General features: G+C 39.2%; 1 protein-coding gene across 26 annotated transcripts in view; it reads right to left on the bottom strand.

Annotated features, from left to right (window-relative positions):
* Positions 1–23012, bottom strand: part of TRIP12 (thyroid hormone receptor interactor 12) — a 156871-nt gene that overhangs the window by 60179 nt on the left and 73680 nt on the right. For all 26 annotated transcript variants that reach the window (XM_061387190.1, XM_061387179.1, XM_061387165.1 and 23 more), the window contains 4 exons: positions 20061–20166; positions 17288–17424; positions 12603–12686; positions 11249–11344 (listed from right to left, as the gene is read on the bottom strand). In XM_061387190.1, coding sequence (XP_061243174.1) covers positions 11249–11344; positions 12603–12686; positions 17288–17424; positions 20061–20166 — 423 coding nt within the window. The remainder of the gene's footprint in view (positions 1–11248; positions 11345–12602; positions 12687–17287; positions 17425–20060; positions 20167–23012) is intronic.

Genomic DNA, 23012 nt, shown 5'->3' on the forward strand with positions numbered 1-23012 from the left:
CAGAGGTTCGTGACATTGTACAGGAGACAGAGATCAAGACCATCCCCATGGAAAAGAGATGTAAAAAAGCAAAATGGTTGTCTGGGGAGGCCTTGCAAATAGCTGAGAAAAGAAGAGAAGCAAAAATCAAAGGAGAAAAGGACAGATATAAGCATCTGAATGTAGAGTTCCAAAGAATAGCAAGAAGAGATAAGAAAGCCTTCCTCAGCAATAAATGCAAAGAAATAGAGGAAAACAACAGAACGGGAAAGACTAGAGATCTCTTCAAGAAAAGTAGAGATACCAAGGGAACATTTCATGCAAAGATGGGCTCGATAAAGGACAGAAATGGTATGGACCTAACAGAAGCAGAAGATACTAAGAAGAGGTGGCAAGAATACACAGAACTGTACAAAAAAGATCTTCACGACCCAGATAATCACAATGCTGTGATCACTGACCTAGAGCCAGACATCCTGGAATATGAAGTCAAGAGGGCCTTAGAAAGCATCACTACGAACAAAGCTAGTGGAGGTGATGGAATTCCAGTTGAGCTATTTCAAATCCTGAAAGATGATGCTATGAAAGTGCTGCACTCAACATGCCAGTAAATTTGGAAAGCTCAGCAGTGGCCACAGGACTGGAAAAGGTCAGTTTTCATTCCAATCCCAAAGAAAGGCAATGCCAAAGAATGCTCAAACTACCACAAAATTTCACTCATCTCACACACTGGTAAAGTAATGCTTCAAATTCTCCAAGCCAGGCTTCAGCAATACATGAACCGTGAACTTCCAGATGTTCAAGCTGGTTTCAGAAAGGCAGAGGAAACAGAGATCAAATTGCCAACATCTGCTGGATCATCAAAAAAGCAAGAGAGTTCCAGAAAAACATCTATTTCTGCTTTATTGACTATGCCAAAGCCTTTGACTGTGTGCATCACAATAAACTGTGGAAAATTCTGAAAGAGGTGGGAATACCAGACCTGCCTCTTGAGAAACCTATATGCAGGTCAGGAAGCAACAGTTAGAAACTGGACGTGGAACAACAGACTGGTTCCAAATAGGAAAAGGAGTACGTCAAGGCTGTATATTGTCACCCTGATTATTTAACTTATATGCAGAGTACATCATGAGAAATGCTGGGCTGGAAGAAGCACAAGCTGGAATCAAGATTGCCAGGAGAAATATCAATAACATCAGATATGCAAATGACACCACCTTTATGGCAGAAAGTGAAGAGGAACTAAAAAGCCTTTTGATGAGAGTGAAAGAGGAGAGTGAAAAAGTTGGCTTAAAGCTCAACATTCAGAAAACGAAGATCATGGCATCTGATCATTTCCCATCGCTTCATGAGAAATAGATGGGGAAACAGCGGCAGACTTTATTTTGGGGGGCTCCAAAATCACTGCAGATGGTGATTGCAGCCATGGAATTAAAAGACACTTACTCCTTGGAAGGAAAGTTATGACCAACCTAGATAGCGTATTCACAAACAGAGACATTACTTTGCCAACAAAGGTCCATCGAGTCAAGGCTATGGTTTTTCCAGTGATCATGTACGGATGTGAGAGTTGGACTGTGAAGAAAGCTGGGCACCAAAGAATTGATGCTTCTGAACTATGGTGTTGGAGAAGACTCTTGAAAGTCCCTTGGACTGCAAGAAGATCCAACTTGTCCATTCTAAAGGAGATCAGTCCTGGGTGTTCTCTGGAAGGATTGATGCTAAAGCTGACACTGCAATACCTTGGCCACCTCATGCGAAGAGCTGACTCATTGAAAAAGACTCTGATGCTGGGAGGGATTGGGGGCAGGAGGAGAAGGGGACGACAGAGGATGAGATGGCTGGATGCATCACCAACTCGATGGACGTGAGTTTGAGTGAACTCCAGGAGCTGGTGATGGATAGGGAGGCCTGGCGTGCTGCAGTTCATGGGGTCGCAAAGAGTCGGACACGACTGGGCTACTGAACTGAACTGATCAAAGATTATGGGTCAGAAGGCAAACATTTTTTTATAAAGAGCCAAGACAGTAAATGTTTTGGGCTTTATAAGCCACAGGGTCGCTGTTGCCATTACTCGATCCTGGCATTGTGGCATGAAAACAGACACAGGCAATAAGCCAAACATGGCTATATTTCAACCAAATTTTATTTATACACACTGAAATTTGAATTTAATTTTCATGTAACAAAATATACTTCTTTAAAACTTTTTCAGCCATTTAAAAGTCATTTTTAGTTCATAGGCTATATCAAAACAAGCAGGAGGCTGACGTGGCCCATGGGCAGGAGTTTACTGACTGCTGATACTGAAGAAAGATAAGTCCCAGCATTTTCGAGAGTCACAGGAGGCTGGTGTGTTCAAGTGTGAATTGGCCCCACTGGACATCTGCTAAGTTCTGCGGCCGTGAAGAGGACCATGGATTGAGTCAGAGGTTCTGCTAAGACAATGCAAACACCTGCAGTCTCAGGGTACTCAGAGGACAAAATCCCCACAGAGGGAGGAGGCCTGACTCAAACACACATGGCCAGTGCCCCCATCCTCAAGACATCTGCAACATTTTCAGACTGCATAATGAATATAAAGTCTAAGTAGATGGAGATGTGCATGGTTCTCAACCCCACAAACCCTGGGAGAGGGAATTTCCTGGAGGTTCAGTGGACAGGACTCAGCTTTCAGTGCCGAAGGTGTGGGTTCAATCCCTGGTCAGGAAACTAAGATCCCACAAGGTCCATGGTATGGAAAATTCAAAAAAGAAAACAGGAACTGCCCCCCCCCCCCACCCACCACCACACCTCCGCAAAAACCCTATGAGGCTCATGACAAACAGGGATAAGCCAGAGGTGAAATGAGCCATATATGAAACAAGCTACAGCTCTGACTGGAGCAAAGTGGTCAGCTTATGACAGTGTTTAACACTGAAGAAGAGGAAACACTAACAGAAAATACCACTTGGGGTCTCTTCAGTTCACATAATCAATTACCAGATATGGCTGAGGAGTATGTGACTAACAATCAAAAGGGGGCAAAAGACAATAGAAGCAGACTAACACCAATAGTATGATTTGAGAGTTGGCCTGTGAAAAAGGTGAGCACCGAAGAATTGATGCTTTTGAACTGTGGTGTAGGAAAAGATTCCTGAGAGTCCCTTGGACTGCAAGGAGATCTAACCAGTCCATTCAATCCAACCAGTCCATTCTAAAGGAGATCAGCCCTGGGTGTTCTTTGGAAGGAATGAAGCTAAAGCTGAAACTCCAGTACTTTGGCCACCTCATGCGAAGAGTTGACTCATTGGAAAAGACTCTGATGCTGGGAGGGATTGAGGGCAGGAGGAGAAGGGGACGACAGAGGATGAGATGGCTGGATGGCATCACTGACTTGATGGACGTGAGTCTGAGTGAACTCCGGGAGTTGGTGATGGACAGGGAGGCCTGGCGTGCTGCGATTCATGGAGTCACAAAGTGTCGGACACGACTGAGCGACTGAACTGAAATGAACTGAAAACCAATAGAAACTATAAACTAGGTATTCTGTAACTGCGATTGTGTTAGACAGTCATGTCTGAGTCTTTGCAACCCCATGGACTGTAGCCCACCAGGCTCCTCTGTCCATGGAATTTTAGAGGCAATACTGGAGTGGGTTGTCATTCTTTTCTCCAGGGGATCCTCCCAACCCAGGGATCAAACCTGGGTCTCCCGCGTTGCAGGCAGATTCTTTACTGTCTGAGCCACCAGGAAAGGCTCCATAACTGTAATTAATAAATTGCAAATTTAAGTCACGGAGGAAGTGATAGTTGAAGAGCTTGGGATCAACACGTATGCACTGCTCTATTTAAAATAGATAACCAAAAAAGTCCTACTATACATATACAGCACAGGGAACTCTGCTTAATGACATGTGGCAGCCTGGACAGGAGGGGAGCTTAGGAGAGAACAGACACATGTATATATATGGATGGCTGAGTTGCTTTGGTGTCCACCTGAAACTATCACAACATAGTTAATTGGCTATACTTGAATACAAAATAAATAAAACAAATTGCAAGGATAAACAAAGATGGACAAAATGGAATGTAATGAATTTCAGAGAGAACCGGAATCTATTTTTAAAAATCAAATAACTGCCTAGAACTGGAAAACACACCTGAAATCTAAAATTCATTGATGAATTTAACCAAAGATGGAAGAAGAAAACAGAAAAAAGAATTAGTGAATCTGAAATGTGGTCAACAGAAAGTTTTCAAACTAGGCATAAGGAAAAAAAAAAAATTCTGGGAAAAACAAAAACAGAGCTAGAGAGACCCAGTGGATGGAGTGCAAAGTCTGAACGTCTACAATCCTGATACTCCCAGAGAAAATGAAGGAGAACACCTGAATAGACAATGAGATAAAAGAAACAATATATGAAGAGATAATGGCCAAAATTTTCCAAAACTGATGAAAGGTATGAACTCACAGATTCAAAGGTTCAGTGAAACTCAAGCAAACTGAAAATGAAAGAAAATGTCACATGGGCCTAATATAGTCAAACTATTAAAAATTAATACAAAGTAAATCTTAAAAGAAGCCAGGGGAGAAAAGAATTGCCTTGAAAAGTTTATAGTAAGATTTTTAAACAGAAACTATGGAAACCAGAAGAGACATTACAAAGGGCTAACATGAGATTTTTACACCTGGGGAAATGATTTTTTGAAACTTAAGGCAAATCAAGGATTTCAAACAAAAGCAGAGAGAAATCACTACTAGCATTTATTCCGATGTAAGAAAAGTTCTTTAGGCTGAAGGGAAACAATCCAGATAGGAGAAAGGAACTGCAGGAAAGAAGTAAGAGTACTGGAAATGGTACATATATGTGGGCAAAAATAAAAGAAGATGGATGTTTTAAAACAGAAACTGCCCCACCGTCTTTCTAACACATGTGTAAGCAAAACAAAACAACAACATAAAGGATGGCAAGAGAAAAAGTTAAACTGCTGCAAAGTGCTTACACTGTTTGGGATATGGTAACATTATTACTATAAAGTAGGCGATGTATAATAGCCCAAGGATATGCATTATAATCTCCAACAGAGGCTGATTTATTTACATCTGCCAAAATGTTGTATGCCTAGACCCTTTATACCACAATCCTCTTTCTAAAAATCTAGCCTAAAGATAAAAGGAAAAAATAGGAAAGCTGTATTTCACTGTAACACAACCAAGACTGGAAGTCACCCAAATGTGCAACACGGGACTGGCTAAGAAACTGTACATCCACACACTGCAGCATTATGACAACTTCACAAAAGGCATGGGAGACCCTCCCCTCCCTCTCTCCCCACCCCCTTCTCTCTGTGCATGATAAGGACAGCATCTATGAAGAGTGAACACCAAGATTTACTGTTAAAAGGAAGGCAAAGTTTACTACTCTTATCTAACAAAGGCAGTGTGTATGAAGTAGACAATATGGATTTGTTTTTGTTTTCTTAAGTAAACAGCAAAAGGACAGGCCATAAAATTACAAAGGTTATTTGTGTGGGAGGCGGAAACAGGCTACAGGGATAGTAAAAGATGTTAAGACTTTTAAAAATTTATAGATCTGACTTCAGGAACTTTGTAAATAACATGAATTATAAAAGCCAGATAACATTTTAAAGTCAATACCTAAAAATTATAAGCAAAATAAAGCAAAGGAGCCAAACCAACCTGGCAACATGAACATAATTATTTCAAATGACTCTAAAATACAAAAGCTGACCATAAAGTGAGATACAACCCAAGAACAAAAAAAAGAACTATTGCAAAATTAAAACTTTCTCAATGTGACTATTTTTGGTGTAAAGCTGAATTTTGTACTGTAGGATAAAGTAAATAAATGAAACTGACATTCGCTCAGCCGTGTTCAACTCTCTTTGCCCCCAGGGACTATAGCCTGCTGGGCTCCTCTGTCCATGGAATTCTCCAGGCAAGAATACTAGAGTGGCTAGCCATTCCCTTCTCCAGGGACCGAAGGCAGGTCTCCAACGTGGCAGATACATCCTTTACCATCTGAGCCACCAGGGAAGTCCTAATAAATAAATAACTATTCCTGGGAACTGAAATTTTTGGTATGAAATACCCGATAAATAAAATCCCTGAAGACCTGAATTTGAATTGGCATTATCAGTATGAACTCATTATTTTTATCTTAAAATATTAAGTATAATCAAGTTTGTCCATTAAACAAGTCTAATAACAATGATCAATCCAGTAGCAAATACACCTACAGCCGAGACTGTGGGATCTAAACACCATTTCCTATAAAGAAAACCAGGGCTCTCTGAGGCAATACCTGATTTCAGGTGTGGGGTTGGAGTTATTGAGCTTGACTCACCAGAAAGCAAAGAGGGCTTCAAAAACTACTGAGATCACACCAAAAAAGATCAGAGTGGAAAATTTAATCATCAATGAAAATCAGGGAAATGTCTAAAACACATTTCAACCTGCTTGACAATGATAATTAATAACAGCAGCACTTTGAATGGAAAACTGGCTAATAAAGGGTAGGAGATATTTTTCCTATGCCAACTATTCCCCTGGGTAACCAAATAGAAGGGAGAGATATTCTTTCTGTGGGCTTCCCAGGTGTCTTTGATAGTAAAGAATCTGCCTACAATGTGGGAGACTTGAGTTAGATCCCTGGGTCGGGAAGATCCCCTGGAAAAGGAAATGGCTACCTACTCCAGCAGTCTTGCCTGGAAAAGTCCTTGGACAGAGGAGCCTGACGGGCTAAAGTCCACAGGGCTGCAAAGAATAGGGACACGACTCAGTATATATTTCAACAAAATTACTTCTTTTACTCCTAATAAATGGAGACTGATCATTAGATATAAAATACTTTCATTTGTAATCCCTGTTATCTAAGAACCGAGTTTTGACGGCTTAGGAGGTGATCTAACTTTATATGCTTCCTAAATATGAGAAAACACTACCACTTCGGCTCTCCCCATCAGAGAAAAATAAGAATCAAACTTGAACCTGAAAAAGTCTCTAGACCCAACTACCAGTTCACAAGAATTTACTTACTTATTCATTTACTTTTGCTTTTCCATTTCAGACAATGGAAAGCTCACTGACTGGCATCTATTAAGAAGGAATTACTGGTTTCTTTTTCAGATATAACAATAGTAATCTGGATGTACGTGCCTATGTGTATGTGTGTTTTAAGGGGCATTATCTTGGCTTATATGCAGAGTACATCATGAGAAACGCTGGGCTGGAAGAAGCACAAGCTGGAATCAAGACTGCCGGGAGAAATATCAATAACCTCAGATATGCAGACGACACCACCCTCATGGCAGAAAGTGAAGAGGAACTAAAAAGCCTCTTGAGGAAAGTGAAAGAGCAGAGTGAAAAAGTTGGCTTAAATTTCAACATTCAGAAAACGAAGATCATGGCATCCGGTCCCATCACTTCATGGGAAATAGATGGGGAAACAGTGGAAACAGTGTCAGACTTTATTTTTCTGGGCTCCAAAATCACTGCAGATGGTGACTGCAGCCATGAAATCAAAAGACGCTAACTCCTTGGAAGGAAAGTTATGACCAACCTAGATAGCATATTCAAAAGCAGAGATATTACTTTGCCAACAAAGGTCTGTCTAGTCAAGGCTATGGTTTTTCCAGTGGTCATGTATGGATGTGAGAGTTGGACTGTGAAGAAAGCTGAGTGCCGAAGAATTGATGCTTTAGAACTGTGGTGTTGGAGAAGACTCTTGCGAGTCCCTTGGACTGCAAGGAGATCCAACCAGTCCATCCTAAAGGAGATCAGTCCTGGGTGTTCTTTGGAAGGACTGATGCTGAGGCTGAAACTCCAAATACTTTGGCCACCTGATGCGAAGAGCTGACTCACTGGAAAAGACCCTGATGCTGGGAAAGACTGAGGGCAGGAGGAGAACAGAGGATGAGATGGCTGGATGGCATCACCGACTCGATGGACATGAGTTTTGAGTGAACTCCGGGAGTTGGAGATGGACAGGGAGGCCTGGCGTGCTGCAATTCATGGGGTCACAAAGTGTTGGTCACCACTGAGCGACTGAATTGAACTGATCTTGAGCTACATGATGAAATGTTTACAGATAAAATTATAGAATGTCTAGGATTCATTTCAAATTAATGCAAGAAGAGAGATGTTGGCAAGTGTAAAGACAGATTGGCCACGAAGCAGGCACTGCTGAAGCTGAGTCGTGGGCACGGGTGTGTGTGACTATTTTCTACTCTGGTTCTAGTATATGCTGCTGCTACTGCTGCTACGTCGCTTCAGTCGTGCCCGACTCTGTGTGACCCCATAGACGGCAGCCCACCAAGCTCCTCCATCCCTGGGATTCTCCAGGCAAGAACATTGGAATGGGTTGCCATTTCCTTCTCCAATGCGTGAAAATGAAAAGTGAAAGTGAAGTCGCTCAGTCGTGCCAGACTCTGAGCAACCCCATGGACTGCAGCCCACCAGGCTCCTTCGTCCATGGGATTTTCCAGGAAAGAATACTGGAGTGGGGTGCCATTGCTTCCACCTGCAATGCTGCTGCTGCCAAGTCGCTTCAGTCGTGTCCGACTCTGTGCGACCCCATGGACTGCAGCCTACTAGGCTTCTCCATCCATGGGATTCTCCAGGCAAGAACACTGGAGTGGGTTGCCATTTCCTTCTCCAATGCATGAAAGTGGAAAGTGAAGTCACTCAGTCATGTCTGACTCTTAGCGACCCCATGGACTGCAGCCTACAAGGCTCCTCCATCCATGGGATTTTCCGGGCAACAGTACTGGAGTGGGTGCCATTGCCTTCTCCCCCACGTGCAATAGTCAAGCCTTAATATGGAGTTCTGATGTTTAATGATAATATGCTTAGGTAGCCCTGCAACAATTTTTCTCTCCAGAAAAAAATTTCCCCCAAAATAAATAAAGTGGCAAAATAAATGAAATCAAATTTCTATTAAAACACACACACACACACACACACACACACACATTAACTTATGGCAAAGTATAGATCTTAATATAACCAGAACACTGTCTAAAAATGTTAATATCCTTACTTTTATAGTTAGAAATTCAAATATATCCAGGTGAATAAGTTAAAAAAAAAAGTCTTGGGAGCGGGGAGAAGAATTAAGGGTATAAATGAAACAATGGCTGTGTGGACTGATAATTGTTGATGAGCTTATGGAAGTTATTATACTACTAATACTTTCAACTTTCATCTGTTTGATCTTTTTCATAATAAAGATAAATCCTGATTATCCTTAGGATAAACCCCACATTTGCTGCTGGCCTGCAAAGGTCTAACATGACCTGCCAAGTACCTTTACCTCTGAGATTTCATCTTCTACCACTTTTCTTTCACCTTCCTATGCCCCTCCCGCAGTCTAATGAGCAGGCCAGACTTATTTCCATCTCTGGCTGTGCACTTCCTTCTTCCTTCAGATCCTCTGCAAATCTGGTTTTCTCTCTTCGTTTTATTCAACACAAAATCTCCACACCTGAGAAGGTTTCTCTAACCAGCCTATCACCACACCAGCAATCTCCTTCCATTCTCTGCATTGCTTTCCTTCACTGTAATGACACTACCTGAAATTTTACAATGTAATGACTGTCTTCTTTACTACAAGGGTCACACTCTAACAGGGAAGCTTCCATGTGGGAAACAACTCTGCTTATCATCCTATTCATGACTCTGAACAATCCCAGTGCCTCATAAATGACACTGAATAAAAAAATCAATTTTCCAGGGTCCTCGAGAACTCTGCAGGAGAGTGTTATTTGAGAGACGAGTAACAGGGCAATAAAAGCAAAAGAAAATAAAAACAATAATACCAACTGCTTCTTGAAACCCTCAGGTATTTGGTTGGTCAAAAAGTTCAAGTTTTTCCGTAAGATCAAGTTAAGATGCAAGTACATTAGAAATCTAGCCTTCTATTCATATTAAGTCAACAACTTAAAAAAAGAGATGTGCAACAATCAACAAAGATTTACAGTATACACTGTGTGAGTATATGCTTAGTCGCTCAGTCATGTCTGACTCTTTGTGACCCCAGAGACTGTAGGCCGCCAGGCTTCTCAGTCCATGGGGATTCTCCAGGCAAGAATACTGGAGTGGGTTGTCATGCCCTCCTTCAGGGGATCTGCCCAACCCAAGGATCGAACCCAGGTCTCTCATATTGCATGTGGATTTCTAACCAGTCTGAGCCACCAGGGAAGCTCACTACAGCCAATATCTTATAGTAACCAATAGAAAATAATCTGAAAATAAATGTGTATATGTATAACTGAATCACCTTTGCTATGTACCTGAAACATAAGTCAACTATACTTCAATAACATATATAAATAATGAAAAAAAAAAGATTCAAGCACACATATATGAACACATATACACACACTGCATTATTTTAAAAAAAAGAATATTTTATTGAAAATTGTATGAATATGTATTTTTAAGTTCAGAGCTAATAAGCTTCGGTACACTTTAGAAGTTTTTGAAATTAAGACTGAAATCTGCCAATAGCCTACTGACTCTATGGAAACATTATAGATAAGTAAAACAGAATGTATATATGTATGTAAAAAAGAATGTATGTATAACTGAGTCAATTTGATGTACATCAGAAATTAATACAATACTATAAATCAATTATATTTCAATTTTAAAAAATGCTTAAATGTAAATTTTTTTACTGCTTAAGGAAGCTAAAGATAGTATTCTATACCAAACAGAATTTAATGGAATTTGTAATTATGCAAAATCATACTCTTAGTTACAAACTAAGACTTAAAGAGTCACTCTTATGTCTACCATATATGATAAGATTTCTGGGTTTAGTTACTGGTTATTCTGCTGAGAAATCTTTCCTCTTGGGCTCACTGTATAATCAACTGCCTATTGGGTTTAATTTTATTATACCATAAAAAACACAAGACATGAATCTATGCAAATCATGCAATCAGATGTTACAATAACCGAAGTCATCACCTGAGAGTCTTTGCTCCTCTACAGCTCAAAAAAAGGGTCTTGCTGTTAACTTTGGATGGTTTTTCAGTGGCTCCAATTTAGTAATCAAACATAAAAGGATAGAAGCAAATCTTGAAGAGTTGGTATTATTTAAGGTAAGAATATGCACAAGCTCTATTTTTAAAAATAGGTTAAAGTTCATGTAAAGTCCCTATGTGAAAACTCTCCTATATGAATAGATAAACAGTTTAAGAACAGCAATCAACTAATAAAGAGTTTTGAGGAGAGGACAAATTTAAAAGTATTCACTTACTAGCTCCGCTTCCAATTGTTCTATGGAAAAGCTGTGACATCCGAGGACCAAGAGGACCAAACAGGTGAGGGGGAAGACCCCTGGCCTCTAACAGAGCTAAGGAAAAGAGCAGAGCAGGAGAAACAGTTGAGTTGTTAATACAACTTACCTCATCTAGAAGCTTCCAACAACTGATTCATCATGTAATTCGTTTAAACAATTCTAGTTTAAATTTTAAACTTTAAGAGAAGCTACATGATATATTATCATATGTGAAACAGATCGCCAGTCCAGGTTCAATGCATGAGACAGGGTGCTCAGGGCTGGTGCACTGGGATGACCCTGAGGGACTGGATGGGGAGGGAGGTAGGAAGGGGGTTCAGGACATGTACACCCATGGCTGATTCATGTCAATGTATGGCAAAAACCACTACAATATTGTAATTAACCTCCAATAAAAATAAAATTTAAAAAAAAGAGAAGGTACAAGAAACTTTTCAAAACCACACTTATATATACTAATGCAATTACTATAAATTACAACACCCATATGTATCAACTCCAGGGCATCTTAAAGTTTTATGGAGATATTAAACATTAGTGCCACCAGGAACCACGTAAATAGTCCAAGAAAAACCTAAAGTAAACATTTATTTTGAAGAATTATATGTTAAGCACATTTGCTGTTTTTATTCTATTACCTAATCAGATATGATGAGATTCTCTAAAAACATAGGAAAAATAATTTTTATCAGTTTCCAAAAATGAGAAAAACTGTTCATGAGAGTTTCAGTCAAAAAGACTATCTGAAACTCATTCATTCTTGTAAGCCTCACATTGGGGACCGACTGGATAAACAACTGAAGACAATAAAAATACATACTCATGTACTTATAAACAATGTATACATAATATGAAGCTGCTTTTAAAAAAGCGCTTACAACATTATAATGCCTGGAATTTATGTATACATTGTACATTATTTTGAAACAGCTGATCAAGAACACAAAAGAATACAGCAAAAAAGCATCCTACCAGATGTGCTGTTATTAGGTACCAGAGAACAATATATGAAGCAACCCCTTTTCAGTATGATCCTTAACTGATTACTAGCTGCATATGTAACCATAATGGAGAAAAAAATTAACAACAAAAATATACTATGTAAGATTTTATCTATCTAAACAGCAAAGATGAAGAAACAAATGGGTCATCTTCCAATTCCAAATCAGTAAATCAAGAGCTTTTTTTGGAGATATGGGTGGGCACTGCTAGATTATAGTTGTATGAGCTTATTCAAATTAATTTCAACAAAGAGCACAGTGACAGGCAGCCCATGACCATGGCTTTGTATAAGCTTGATAACGGTCTTTACCTTGTAACCGTCCCATCTCAGAGTCATCAGATTCGCTCTCCCCAGAGGTGGTCATGCCCACAGCCCCTGCAACAGAACTAGAGGCTGGAGGGTGGGGTGGGGTGGGGGTGGGTGGAGAAGGTGAGGGTTAGGAGAGGAATATTTAAAACTCATTATGTCTGGTTTATCTTTAAAAAGAAAAAGCAGAGTTTTACCGACAATATTACATTAAAGGCAAACATGTACACTGCACACCAGCTGTTCTTCTAGACTTCATCATGTAGCTTTTATGGAAAAAAGATGGCTTGACGACAACAGAAACAAACCTAACATACAAGCCTTGCGTTTCACTCATATATGATTGTCACTGTTTCCTCCTGTCTTTGAAACTGCTCCTCAATTCAGTCTTATTCTGAACTCTATGAAAAGTCCATAAATGTAACACGGCTAAAGCCACTGTGATATTTAATAAACAGGCAAATAATCACAAACATAACATAGGGAAAATGTTCCACAGGGATGTGTGCCTTCTTCAGTCTGCTCTATTTCTGGACTAGTCTTGAAACAATCATTTGCCATGTTTTCTTCCACTTCAAGAGTGTGCAAAGATTATGCTTTCTTATTTTCAGGGCAAAACACTGAAGATATACATTACAACTAACAGAAGACCACAAAACACTTAATTAAATTTAAGTACAAAAGAGAAAGCAACCAATATGTCAAAACAAAGGAAAGAAGAAGTCAGATTCAGAAGGCTTCTACTACCCAAAATGCTAACCTGATCAATACTTCAGTCTAAGTAAACAGTGGTTGATTATATTACAAATCTGACCAAGAGATGAAAATATATTCCTGTAAAACTAGCAGTTTTACTGCCCCTTCCTCTCAGTGTCTGTTGAGTCCCAAAGCACTTTTTGTACAAACAATTCATCTATGTATGACCACATCATCCACAATACTTTACTATGTCCATGTGACAGATTAATGACAGAAGAACACAAGCCAAGATGAATAATTTTGTCATTATTAAAAGAGGCACATGGATCACCTATGTGAATATACCAAATTTTTCTGAAGAAAGAGATGCTAATATATCAGCCATCAACTCCATGTTTTCATGATATTTTTTTTCACTCCTCATTTAAGTATCCTATCATTTCACTAGAATTTTTTTTAAGCTTGTAAAAAAAATAAAAGAAAAAAAGTATGGTTTAGAACAGGAATCAGCACACTGTGGTCCACAGGCCAAATCCAGTCTAGCACATCACTATGTCAATAAAATTTTGTTAAAATATACCCAAACTCATTAATTTACCTATTAACTGTGGCTACTTTTGTGCTACAACCACACAGTGGTTCCAACAGAGCTTATATAAAGCTTAAAACATCAATTATCTGGCCTTTACAGAAAATGCTGGCAACCCCCTGGATCAGAGTTACAGGCTAAGAAGAAATGGTAATATTAAAGAGTATCAGAGTTTAGTAAACTTCATACCTGTTGAAAACAAAAAAAATAAAAGAACAAAAAAGGAAATAACCATCACTATACTTTGTAATGCTGCTCAAAGGTACTAACTAAATGCTAACTCCATGGAGAATGTGTCCATATGTTTCCTCCCAACCAAACAAAGAGGTATTACAAGAGGAAACCTAGGCTTTGTGTGTACTTGCTCAAGAGCAGACAACTAACAACGGATATGAGATCTGAACCCAGGAAGTCTGACTTTACAAGCTGTACTCTTATTAACTATACACTATAAGCACCTTCAATATATTTTTCAGTACTAATTTTTAATTTATGTACACTGGCTCTTTCACATGATACAAAAACCATGTTAACAAATTCTGCTATTGGTTTCCAATTATTACTAAACTTAGCAAAGTGGCTCTTAAACTTGCCCTGAAACTTTTACAAACTGTGGAAATCAAAGTTGTGACAGACAAAACTGCTGTTATGTATTCTCTTCCCCTCAAAAAGCATACTCTGGAACCACATATTTTTTAAGAAAAAACATAAAAGTTCAGTAAGGTAATGTTGGAGGGTTTTATAAGAGGGTCTGCTGGTTTTACTTTAAACCATTCTACAGATTTACAACTTGGAGGATCTTCCCAACCCAGGGATCAAACCCAGGTCACCCACTTTGCAGGTGGATTTTTTAACCACCTGAGCCCTCAGGGAGAATAGTGGTGTGGGCAGCCTATCCCTTTTCTCCTGGGGATCTTTCCAACCCAAGAATAGAACCAGGGTCTCCTGCATTGCAGGCAGATTCTTTACCAGCTGAGCTAGCCATATCTTTGAAAGCAAATATTAATAAGCATTTGCCTACTGTAGCTCCCTTTTTTAAGTTTTACAAAGTTAGATAAGCCAAACTAGCTTAGCCTATGAGTGCTGTTTGTAGTCATGCAGGTAAGGAAACGTATTCCATTCCTAGGAGTCAGTGACACAGCTCTTCAATGAACACATCAAATGTTGGGCAATACACACAAAATCCATCCCCAGACACAATGTATTAATAAAAACAAGGTTATCAAGCAGAAAAAAAAAAATCCAATCTCAGATTTTAAGAGACATCAATCTGTTCTTTTAAATTGGTATCTTGCCCATAGAGTCTCTGCATATCATCACAGTACCATGTAAGGCAGTTTCCAATATACAGTTAAAGCTGACAGAATTCACTTTTACTTCACGGGAATGGCTAAGGGTTTGCCAGATACCCAAGTACAGGAGGCAACAAGAATACATTCTTAGTGTCATAAAAACTTTTGAGCAAGGCCAAAAGAATGGTTGTTCAGAATATAATTACACATTATACGGGTGCATGCTAAAAGATGCTCTAAACTAACACCATCAATTAATATTCAACACAAACTTAAGAGTGTTATAATTTTCTTTAAATTTCAATTTTATATACTGAAAAACTAAAGCACATTACACTGAAGAACTTAATATAGAGCTTGTAAGAAGTTTGCCTCTTCCTCTAGAACTACCTGAGTGAACTGGCAGAGAAAGCCCTATGGTATACAATGCAGCCTCCAAAACGTAATCAAGTTAGTGTTTTCTAACATCAGCAAACAGGCCACATGTATCTTTGACATAAACTTGGACAATACCGAGATTACACTCTGATTTCAAATATGGAGGCAGGCCTTTAAGGAGGGCAATCTTATGAAATCCCTTAAAGCCTTCGTCTTCTTAGGTGAATATACCAGGGAACACAATTTTACTCACCGCCCCCTCATTCTGGCCTCCAATTACACTCATATGAATTAAACCAACTAGTAACCGTAGGGAAGCAGAACAACACAGCTGTTGTTACAACTGTGCACTTCAAGAGTCACACATCCAGGCCTGTAATCCTAGCAAGCTTAACCATTGTGCATTTCAATTTTCCTCATTTATAAATGAGGATAACAGTGCTCACACCTCAGCAGGTTGCTCCAAATATTAAATGAGAATACATGTAAAATGCTTAATAGTGTGTATGCAATGGGGTGTACCCTGTGTAAATGTTAGCTATTATAATTATCATAATGAGTCCACTTTAACAACACACTCAGCAGCTCCATCTCGAAGAGTCATCCACATAGGAATTGCTCCACATTCATATTCAGACTTGAAGCATCAGCTGTGTTATGCAGAGCTTCAACGAGCTGCACGTGCAATGTACTTTATTTTCCCAAAACTCTACCACTTAACCCTTCAGAAAAACTATTCTAGGAAAAAGGCACTACCAGATGAGATGCTGTTCAGTTCACCATGTAGTTTACTATACAAAACCAGGAAAGACTGGTTGGTAAAGATGTTAAGCTGGACAGAAAAAGGCAAAAAACATGGACAGCAGTGGGCAAACCAGAACCTTCCTGTCAAACCAGAACATATGAGCGACTGTAGGCAATAAAGGAAACTGGCACATATTCTGATATTAAATAATAATACATGAAAGAACTTCATTCAAAAGAAAGAATATATACGCCTACACCTAAAGTTACACATATTATCTAGATTTAAGGGACTTATAACCATATGTTCATAATGCTGAATTCTAATATTTTTGTATCTGTTTTAATAGTAGTGACAAATGCTTATAACAAACTACTTCTTAAACTTGTTAGCCACAATCAAACACTAAAGTCTTAGCCTGCTTTATGTATTGGTAATGGATACATACTTGGAGTGGGGTGACTTAATTTTTGCTGTGCTAAGATATCAAGAATAAAAAACCCATAAAAATAGGAATAATATTATTCTTAAAGCTGTTAGGTTCAAACCAAATACTTATTTTTAACAGACTATAACACTCTAAATTAAAATCTGCACATTTATGAAGCAATTTAAACTATATCGATACATTTTTATTATGAATTTAATTTTTTCAAGCAAATCAGCAGGCAACTATTATATGTACTGATCGATGTTTAAGAAGCTTAAACAGAAAGAGAGTTTCTGCTTCTTAAAAGCCCTTTGAACTTAGTTAATACCAATTTGGATTTGGAAAAAAAAATTATACAAAAAACAAATGAATACAACTAATCAAAAACCAAATCTATAAAACGAAAGAAAACAACAAGTTTGATGGTTATTAACACCTTAAGATGTAGCTGTCGCCTCTTTTCCATTATACCTCGTATACCTAAATAGTAATTAATCTCCATATAAAGCTGGAAGATACATAAACACATTTTAGTCCTAAGAAGTGCCAATCTACCTGCTGCTCCTTGGGGAGTCTCGTCTGTCCGTGCAGCTGAAGAGTTCACCGTCTCCTGGTTGCCTTCAGGGTCGGCCATCTTCTCCTGTCGACGAGCTTCAGCTGCTCCTCTTTTGCCCAGGCCAGAGCCTCGCCGACTACGACAGAAAAATGCCATCATAGGCGGCGCTCCCAGTGACCAGGAGCAATGTCCACACAGCACAAAGCTCCAATGCATGGAACACAAAGCGAGTTTCTTCTTTTTACATAAAAATTGTTGCAGAAAATCACTATGGGTAACAACCAAGACTTTGTATATTTAAAACTCTTCCAAGCTATATCACGTTGACAATACAAGCTTTTGTGAGGCTATGAGCTGTTGTCATCCTTTCAGACAGAAGTGATCTTTAAACACTTCAACTAAATGGAAAAGTGATTCCTTTAGCAGAAACAATTCATTCAAAATAGATCTCTAATTCTTGGGTAAATAGTGGATCAATACATGGAGTTTCAGATTGTTAGTTGAAAATGGGAGACGGGTAAGAAGAGAGACGACAATAGGCAAAATCCCCATCCCTTAAGTCCCAGATGACTTACATCATCAAAAAAGTTACTATCCTCATCATGGACAATAGCTTCTCCTTTAAAATAAAGAACTAAATATTCAATATTTATAGATAGGTACAGATTAAATCTGGGAACACACCTGCTTCACACTGAGGCATTACTATAACATGTGGAAAAAAGAATTATTAGTCATTTATCATGAAGCAAACTACATTTCATTGACACTTTTTCTATTTTAATAAGTGAAATCAGTAAGCAAATCATGCATAGACAAAAGACTTCCAAATTATTACAACTTTAAACCGCAGCTCCCCCGAATGACCTTGGAAGTGCAAAAACCTACTACTAAAGAAATGTTTTAGACTAAAGTCAAGCTACAATGAATAATGCTGCTTGGTAAAGAACAAGGAGGAAGCAGGCTTAAGTGCCCTGGAAATGAAGGCTGAATTACCAGAGTTGTAGAAGAGTTTATTCTTCCAATTAGTTAAAAAAAAAAAAAAAAAAGTATGCCCCTAAACAGGGATTTACTCAGCCAGTCTTTCCTTTAGGGAAAAAAAAACCCTCATTCCAAACCCAAATTACCAAGCTACAAATTACTGCGATTCAAATTAAGTCACTTATTTAACATTTAATTTGCATCAATCATGTGACACGCTCTGTGCTGAACATTTGGTTGCTGCCCTCAAGTGTGTCAGTCTACAGAGCAATGAAACTGCAGCTGTGAGAGGCTATGAAAATACTAAATTTAAGAGAATTTCAGCAAATTCAGAAAAGCCTGAGATGAAGAACGCTGCAGACAGGCGGGTAGACAGCTTGTGTGCAGCATGTAAGTAAATAACTCCTAGTACATTAAGACAGTGCTCCAGAGGAGAAGTAAAGAAGGCTGCCAAGAAAGACAGGACACTAGACTACCTGACTCCATGAACAGTTCAAACTTAATTTTTAACCACAGTGAATTCAGGTTATATCTAAGACAATAAACCTTGGGTAACCTGGATTCAAAGTTTGGTCCAAAATAGGGCAAAAGCCCTGAAAAACCAAGAAATCATCTCAGAGGTCCTCATAAAAGTACTGCCAACAAAATTCAAAGGCAAACAGGTGTACTAACTCCAGATATTTAAACAATATTTTAAACAATCCTAATAGAACCAGAAAACAAGTGGAAAAGCAGAGCTTAAAGGGCCTAGAGTCCTTTCCTTATGACTTATTATTAGGCAACAAGTCATTCTGTTTCCTTATGTTATTACTGTACCAGCAGTCAAAGGTATGAAATTGATTACCTTAGAGAAGAACCAAAGAAGCACTAAACCTTTCAACTGACCTGAGATGGGAAAAGCAAACTAAAAATCACCCACGCCATCACTGGTTTTTGGCACATTTAGTAAAGACAAGAAACTATATACAAAAGGAGCAAATTACACATAAAGGAGGGAGAAGTCCCATATGGTTGTGATAATTAGCAGCACAACACCAGAACTGACCAATCCTGAAAATCTGACGTGAAACTGGAGTAACAAGGTTTTTTAACTTCAACCTAAGATTCTCAATCAGTTAATGAAAATATGGGAAATAATATACTATGTCGTATGTCAAAGGTAGATGATTTTCTGAAAATGGGCTCAAAGTGGGAAAAATGGAGACATGAAAGAACACAAACAAAACCCACATTTTCCCCTGAGGATGGGTGTTGTAAGGCAAAATAAAAATGAAGTACATCTCTCGCCCTCACCCATTAAACTCAATAACTCATGCCAACACTTTTAGAAACTAATTAGGCAATATTACAGCCATTACAACAGGCATCCCTTTTGATCCACTAATCACACAACTGGGAAATTTAGCTACCTTTAAAAATAACCCGAATCCGCATAAAGATGCTTATTAGAGAGCTCTTTGGCAGACAGGAACTCCAAAAACAACCAAATGTCCAACTGCTGGCAGGAACTCTGTGCAAATAATGTAAAACAACAGAGGAAAAGGCAGAAGACAAAGGTGTTGTCCCCAAAAAGGCATGATTAAAGCTTAGCAAAAAAGGAAAAAAAGTTAAGTTAAATATTGGGGAAGAATTCACAGAAATAATAGTTCTATTTAGAATGAATTTCTTTGCTCGATTTTCAAAAAGAAAACTTTCATGAAATTTTTTTAAAAACTCATAAAATGAAGGCCTTTGGGGAAAGCTGGACCCAGGAAATGAACTAATATCACACTGACAGGCCCAAATTATTACCTGGCACTAGCGCAGGAGCCCGTGGTCTTTTGGCGTGTGCTCCGCCTCAAACTGGGGAGCTCGGCAGGCGGGGATTCGCTGCGCTTCTTGGTAGATTTTCTTAAACCTACAAACGTGAAACGCGAGAGGGACATGTTTAAAGGAGTCATCTTAAATTAAAAATGACAAAATTCTTCAGGCCGCCATCCTGGTCAAAACTCCACGGACTCTTCTCATGGGCTCCCTAGCAGCCTCTAGGTCTACTTGCATGGTCAGCCTTCACTGCACCAGCTCACACTGGGGAAGTTCCTACAGTGCCTGGCATGACTGTCCAAGGAGACGTCTTCTCACTCTGGCCTAACCTTGACTCAAGCTTTCCGACACCATGAGTGATGGTCCCTCATCCGTCAAATCCTCCGCTTTAAAAAGTTCCCATCACATCTCTACTCCTCCACTGCTTTTCTCTACTAACTAAAGCGAAGAGATTTTTTTTTAATTTTTATATATACTATATATTTCAAGACTTTCAGTATTTCATTTAGCACTTTATTGCTACATTATCTTTGCAGTACCCCATGGCACCTAGTTTCTATAATGCTCATCAATAAGGCCACAAAAGAACAAAATGTTTTCTTTCACCACCCTGTCTGCAAGGAATACACATTTGAACTGAAGCCTATTAGAATGTCCAATTTAGACAATACTATACAATTAGAGGGAGAAAGTTAAACAAGCACAACACTTCACATGATAATCTGGAATCTAACATCTTTATAGGATAACAGATTCTAAAAAGGTATAGCAACTATGTAAAGTTATTTGTTATCTTATGAACAACGGGGAAGCCACCAGAGCATTTTCAACTGCCGCCTCCCCAAACCATGTTGTTACCCTACGCCGTACATGACATGACAACACCCTGGGTGGTGTGCTCTATCTAAACACAGAACCCCAGCAGTGGAAGATCTCCAAAGTCAACAGACCAGATTTCATTAGAACTTCGGGGTCATCTTGAACAGACGTTAACGTTCTCAGAGACCAAATGTACAATAACAATTCTCCAGATCACCTGTTTCTTCTCAAGTTTTAATTTTTTTTTCCATTGAAATCTGAAAGATGGACATGGTCTGTAGACAGATTATGAGCGAAATGATTCCTCAGTTGCTCAGTCATGTCTGACTTTTTGCCGCCCCATGGATTGTAGCTCGCCAGGCTCCTCTGTCCATGAGATGAGTATCCCCGCAAGAATACTGGAGTTGGTTGCCACTTCCTCCTCCAGGGTAGCTTCCTGACCTAGGGACTGAACTCGACTTTCCTGTGGCTCTTGCCTTGGTAGGCAGATTCTTCACCACTGAGCCACCTGTGAAGTCCCAGACAGCTAATGGAGTAAGCTTCATATGTTCAACTAATAATGTCACTAATTTTTAACATTTAAAAAATTAAGAAATTAAGTATTTCAGAAAATATTACTTATATCTCTATCCAAAATAGGCAATGAAGCTGGAACAGACAAAAAATGTTCAATTTAGAGCGAAAAAATCATCAGTGCACATTACATTAAAACTGCAATTAAAAAAACAAGTAAGGTACTTTGACTTATCAGTTCAGCTCAGCCGCTCAGTCACGTGACTCTCTGCGAGCCCATGGACCGTAGCACGCCAGGCTTCCCTGTCCTTCACCAACTCCCAGAGCTTGCTCAAATACATGTCCATTGAGTCAGTGATGCCATCCAACCATCTCACCCTCTATCATCCCCTTCTCCTCCTGCCTTCAATCTTTCCCAACATCAGGGTCTTTTCCAATGAGTCAGTTCTTTGCATTAGGTGGCCAAAGTACTGGAGCTTCAGCATCAATCTTTCCAATGAATATTTAGGGCTGATTTCCTTTAGGATTAACTGGCTTAATCTCCCTGCTGTCCAAGGGACTGTCAAGAGTCTTCACCAACACCACGGTTCAAAAGCATCAATTCTTCTGCACTCAGTTTTCTTTATAGTCCAACTCGAACATTCATAACATGACTACTGGAAAAACCATAGCCTTGACTAGATGGACCTTTGTAGGCAAAGTAACGTCTCGGCTTTTTAATATGCTGTCTGGGTTTGTCATAGCTTTTTTTCCAAGGAGCAAGCGTCTTTTTATTTCATGGCTGCAATCATAATCTGCAGTGATTTTGAAGCCCAAGAAAATAAACTCTGTCACTGTTTCCATTGTTTCCCCATCTATCTGCCATTTTCCACTTTTTGCCACTTTCACTTATAAAGCACTTTAAAAACCTGTAAATTATTGTCACTGCAGATGGTGATTGCAGCCATTAAATTAAAAGATGCTTGCTCCTTGGAAGGAAAGTTATGACCAACCTAGAGAGCATATTAAAGAGCAGAGACGTTACTTTGCCAACAAAGGTCCGTCTAGTCAAGGCTCTGGTTTTTCCAGTAGTCATATATGGATGTGAGAGTTGGACTATAAAGAAAGCTGAGCACCAAAGAATTGATGCTTTTGAACTATGGTGTTGGGGAAGACTCTTGAGAGTCCCTTGGACTGCAAGGAGATCCAACCAGGCCATCCTAAAGGAGATCAGTCCTGGGTGTTCATTGGAAGGACTGATGTTGAAGCTGAAACTCCAATACTTTGGCCACCTGATGCGAAGAGCTGACTCATTGGAAAAGACTCTGACGCTGGGAAAGACTGAGGGCAGGAGAAGGGGACGACAGAGGAGGAGATGGTTGGATGGCATCACCGATTCAATGGACATGGGTTTGGGTGGACTCCGGGAGTTGGTGATGGACACGGAGGCCTGGTGTGCTGCGGTTCATGGGGTCGCAAAGAGTCGGACACGACTGAGCCACTGAACTGAACTGAATATGACTCAATTCATGTAATACCGAAGTGTCTTTGAATATACTATGATATATAGTAATGGACACTAGCATAAATTTTCACAACTATTCTGTGACATTCAATATTTAACAACGT

The sequence above is a fragment of the Bos javanicus genome, chromosome 2 (assembly GCF_032452875.1).
Source record: "Bos javanicus breed banteng chromosome 2, ARS-OSU_banteng_1.0, whole genome shotgun sequence".
NCBI classification, from domain to species: Eukaryota; Metazoa; Chordata; class Mammalia; order Artiodactyla; family Bovidae; genus Bos; species Bos javanicus.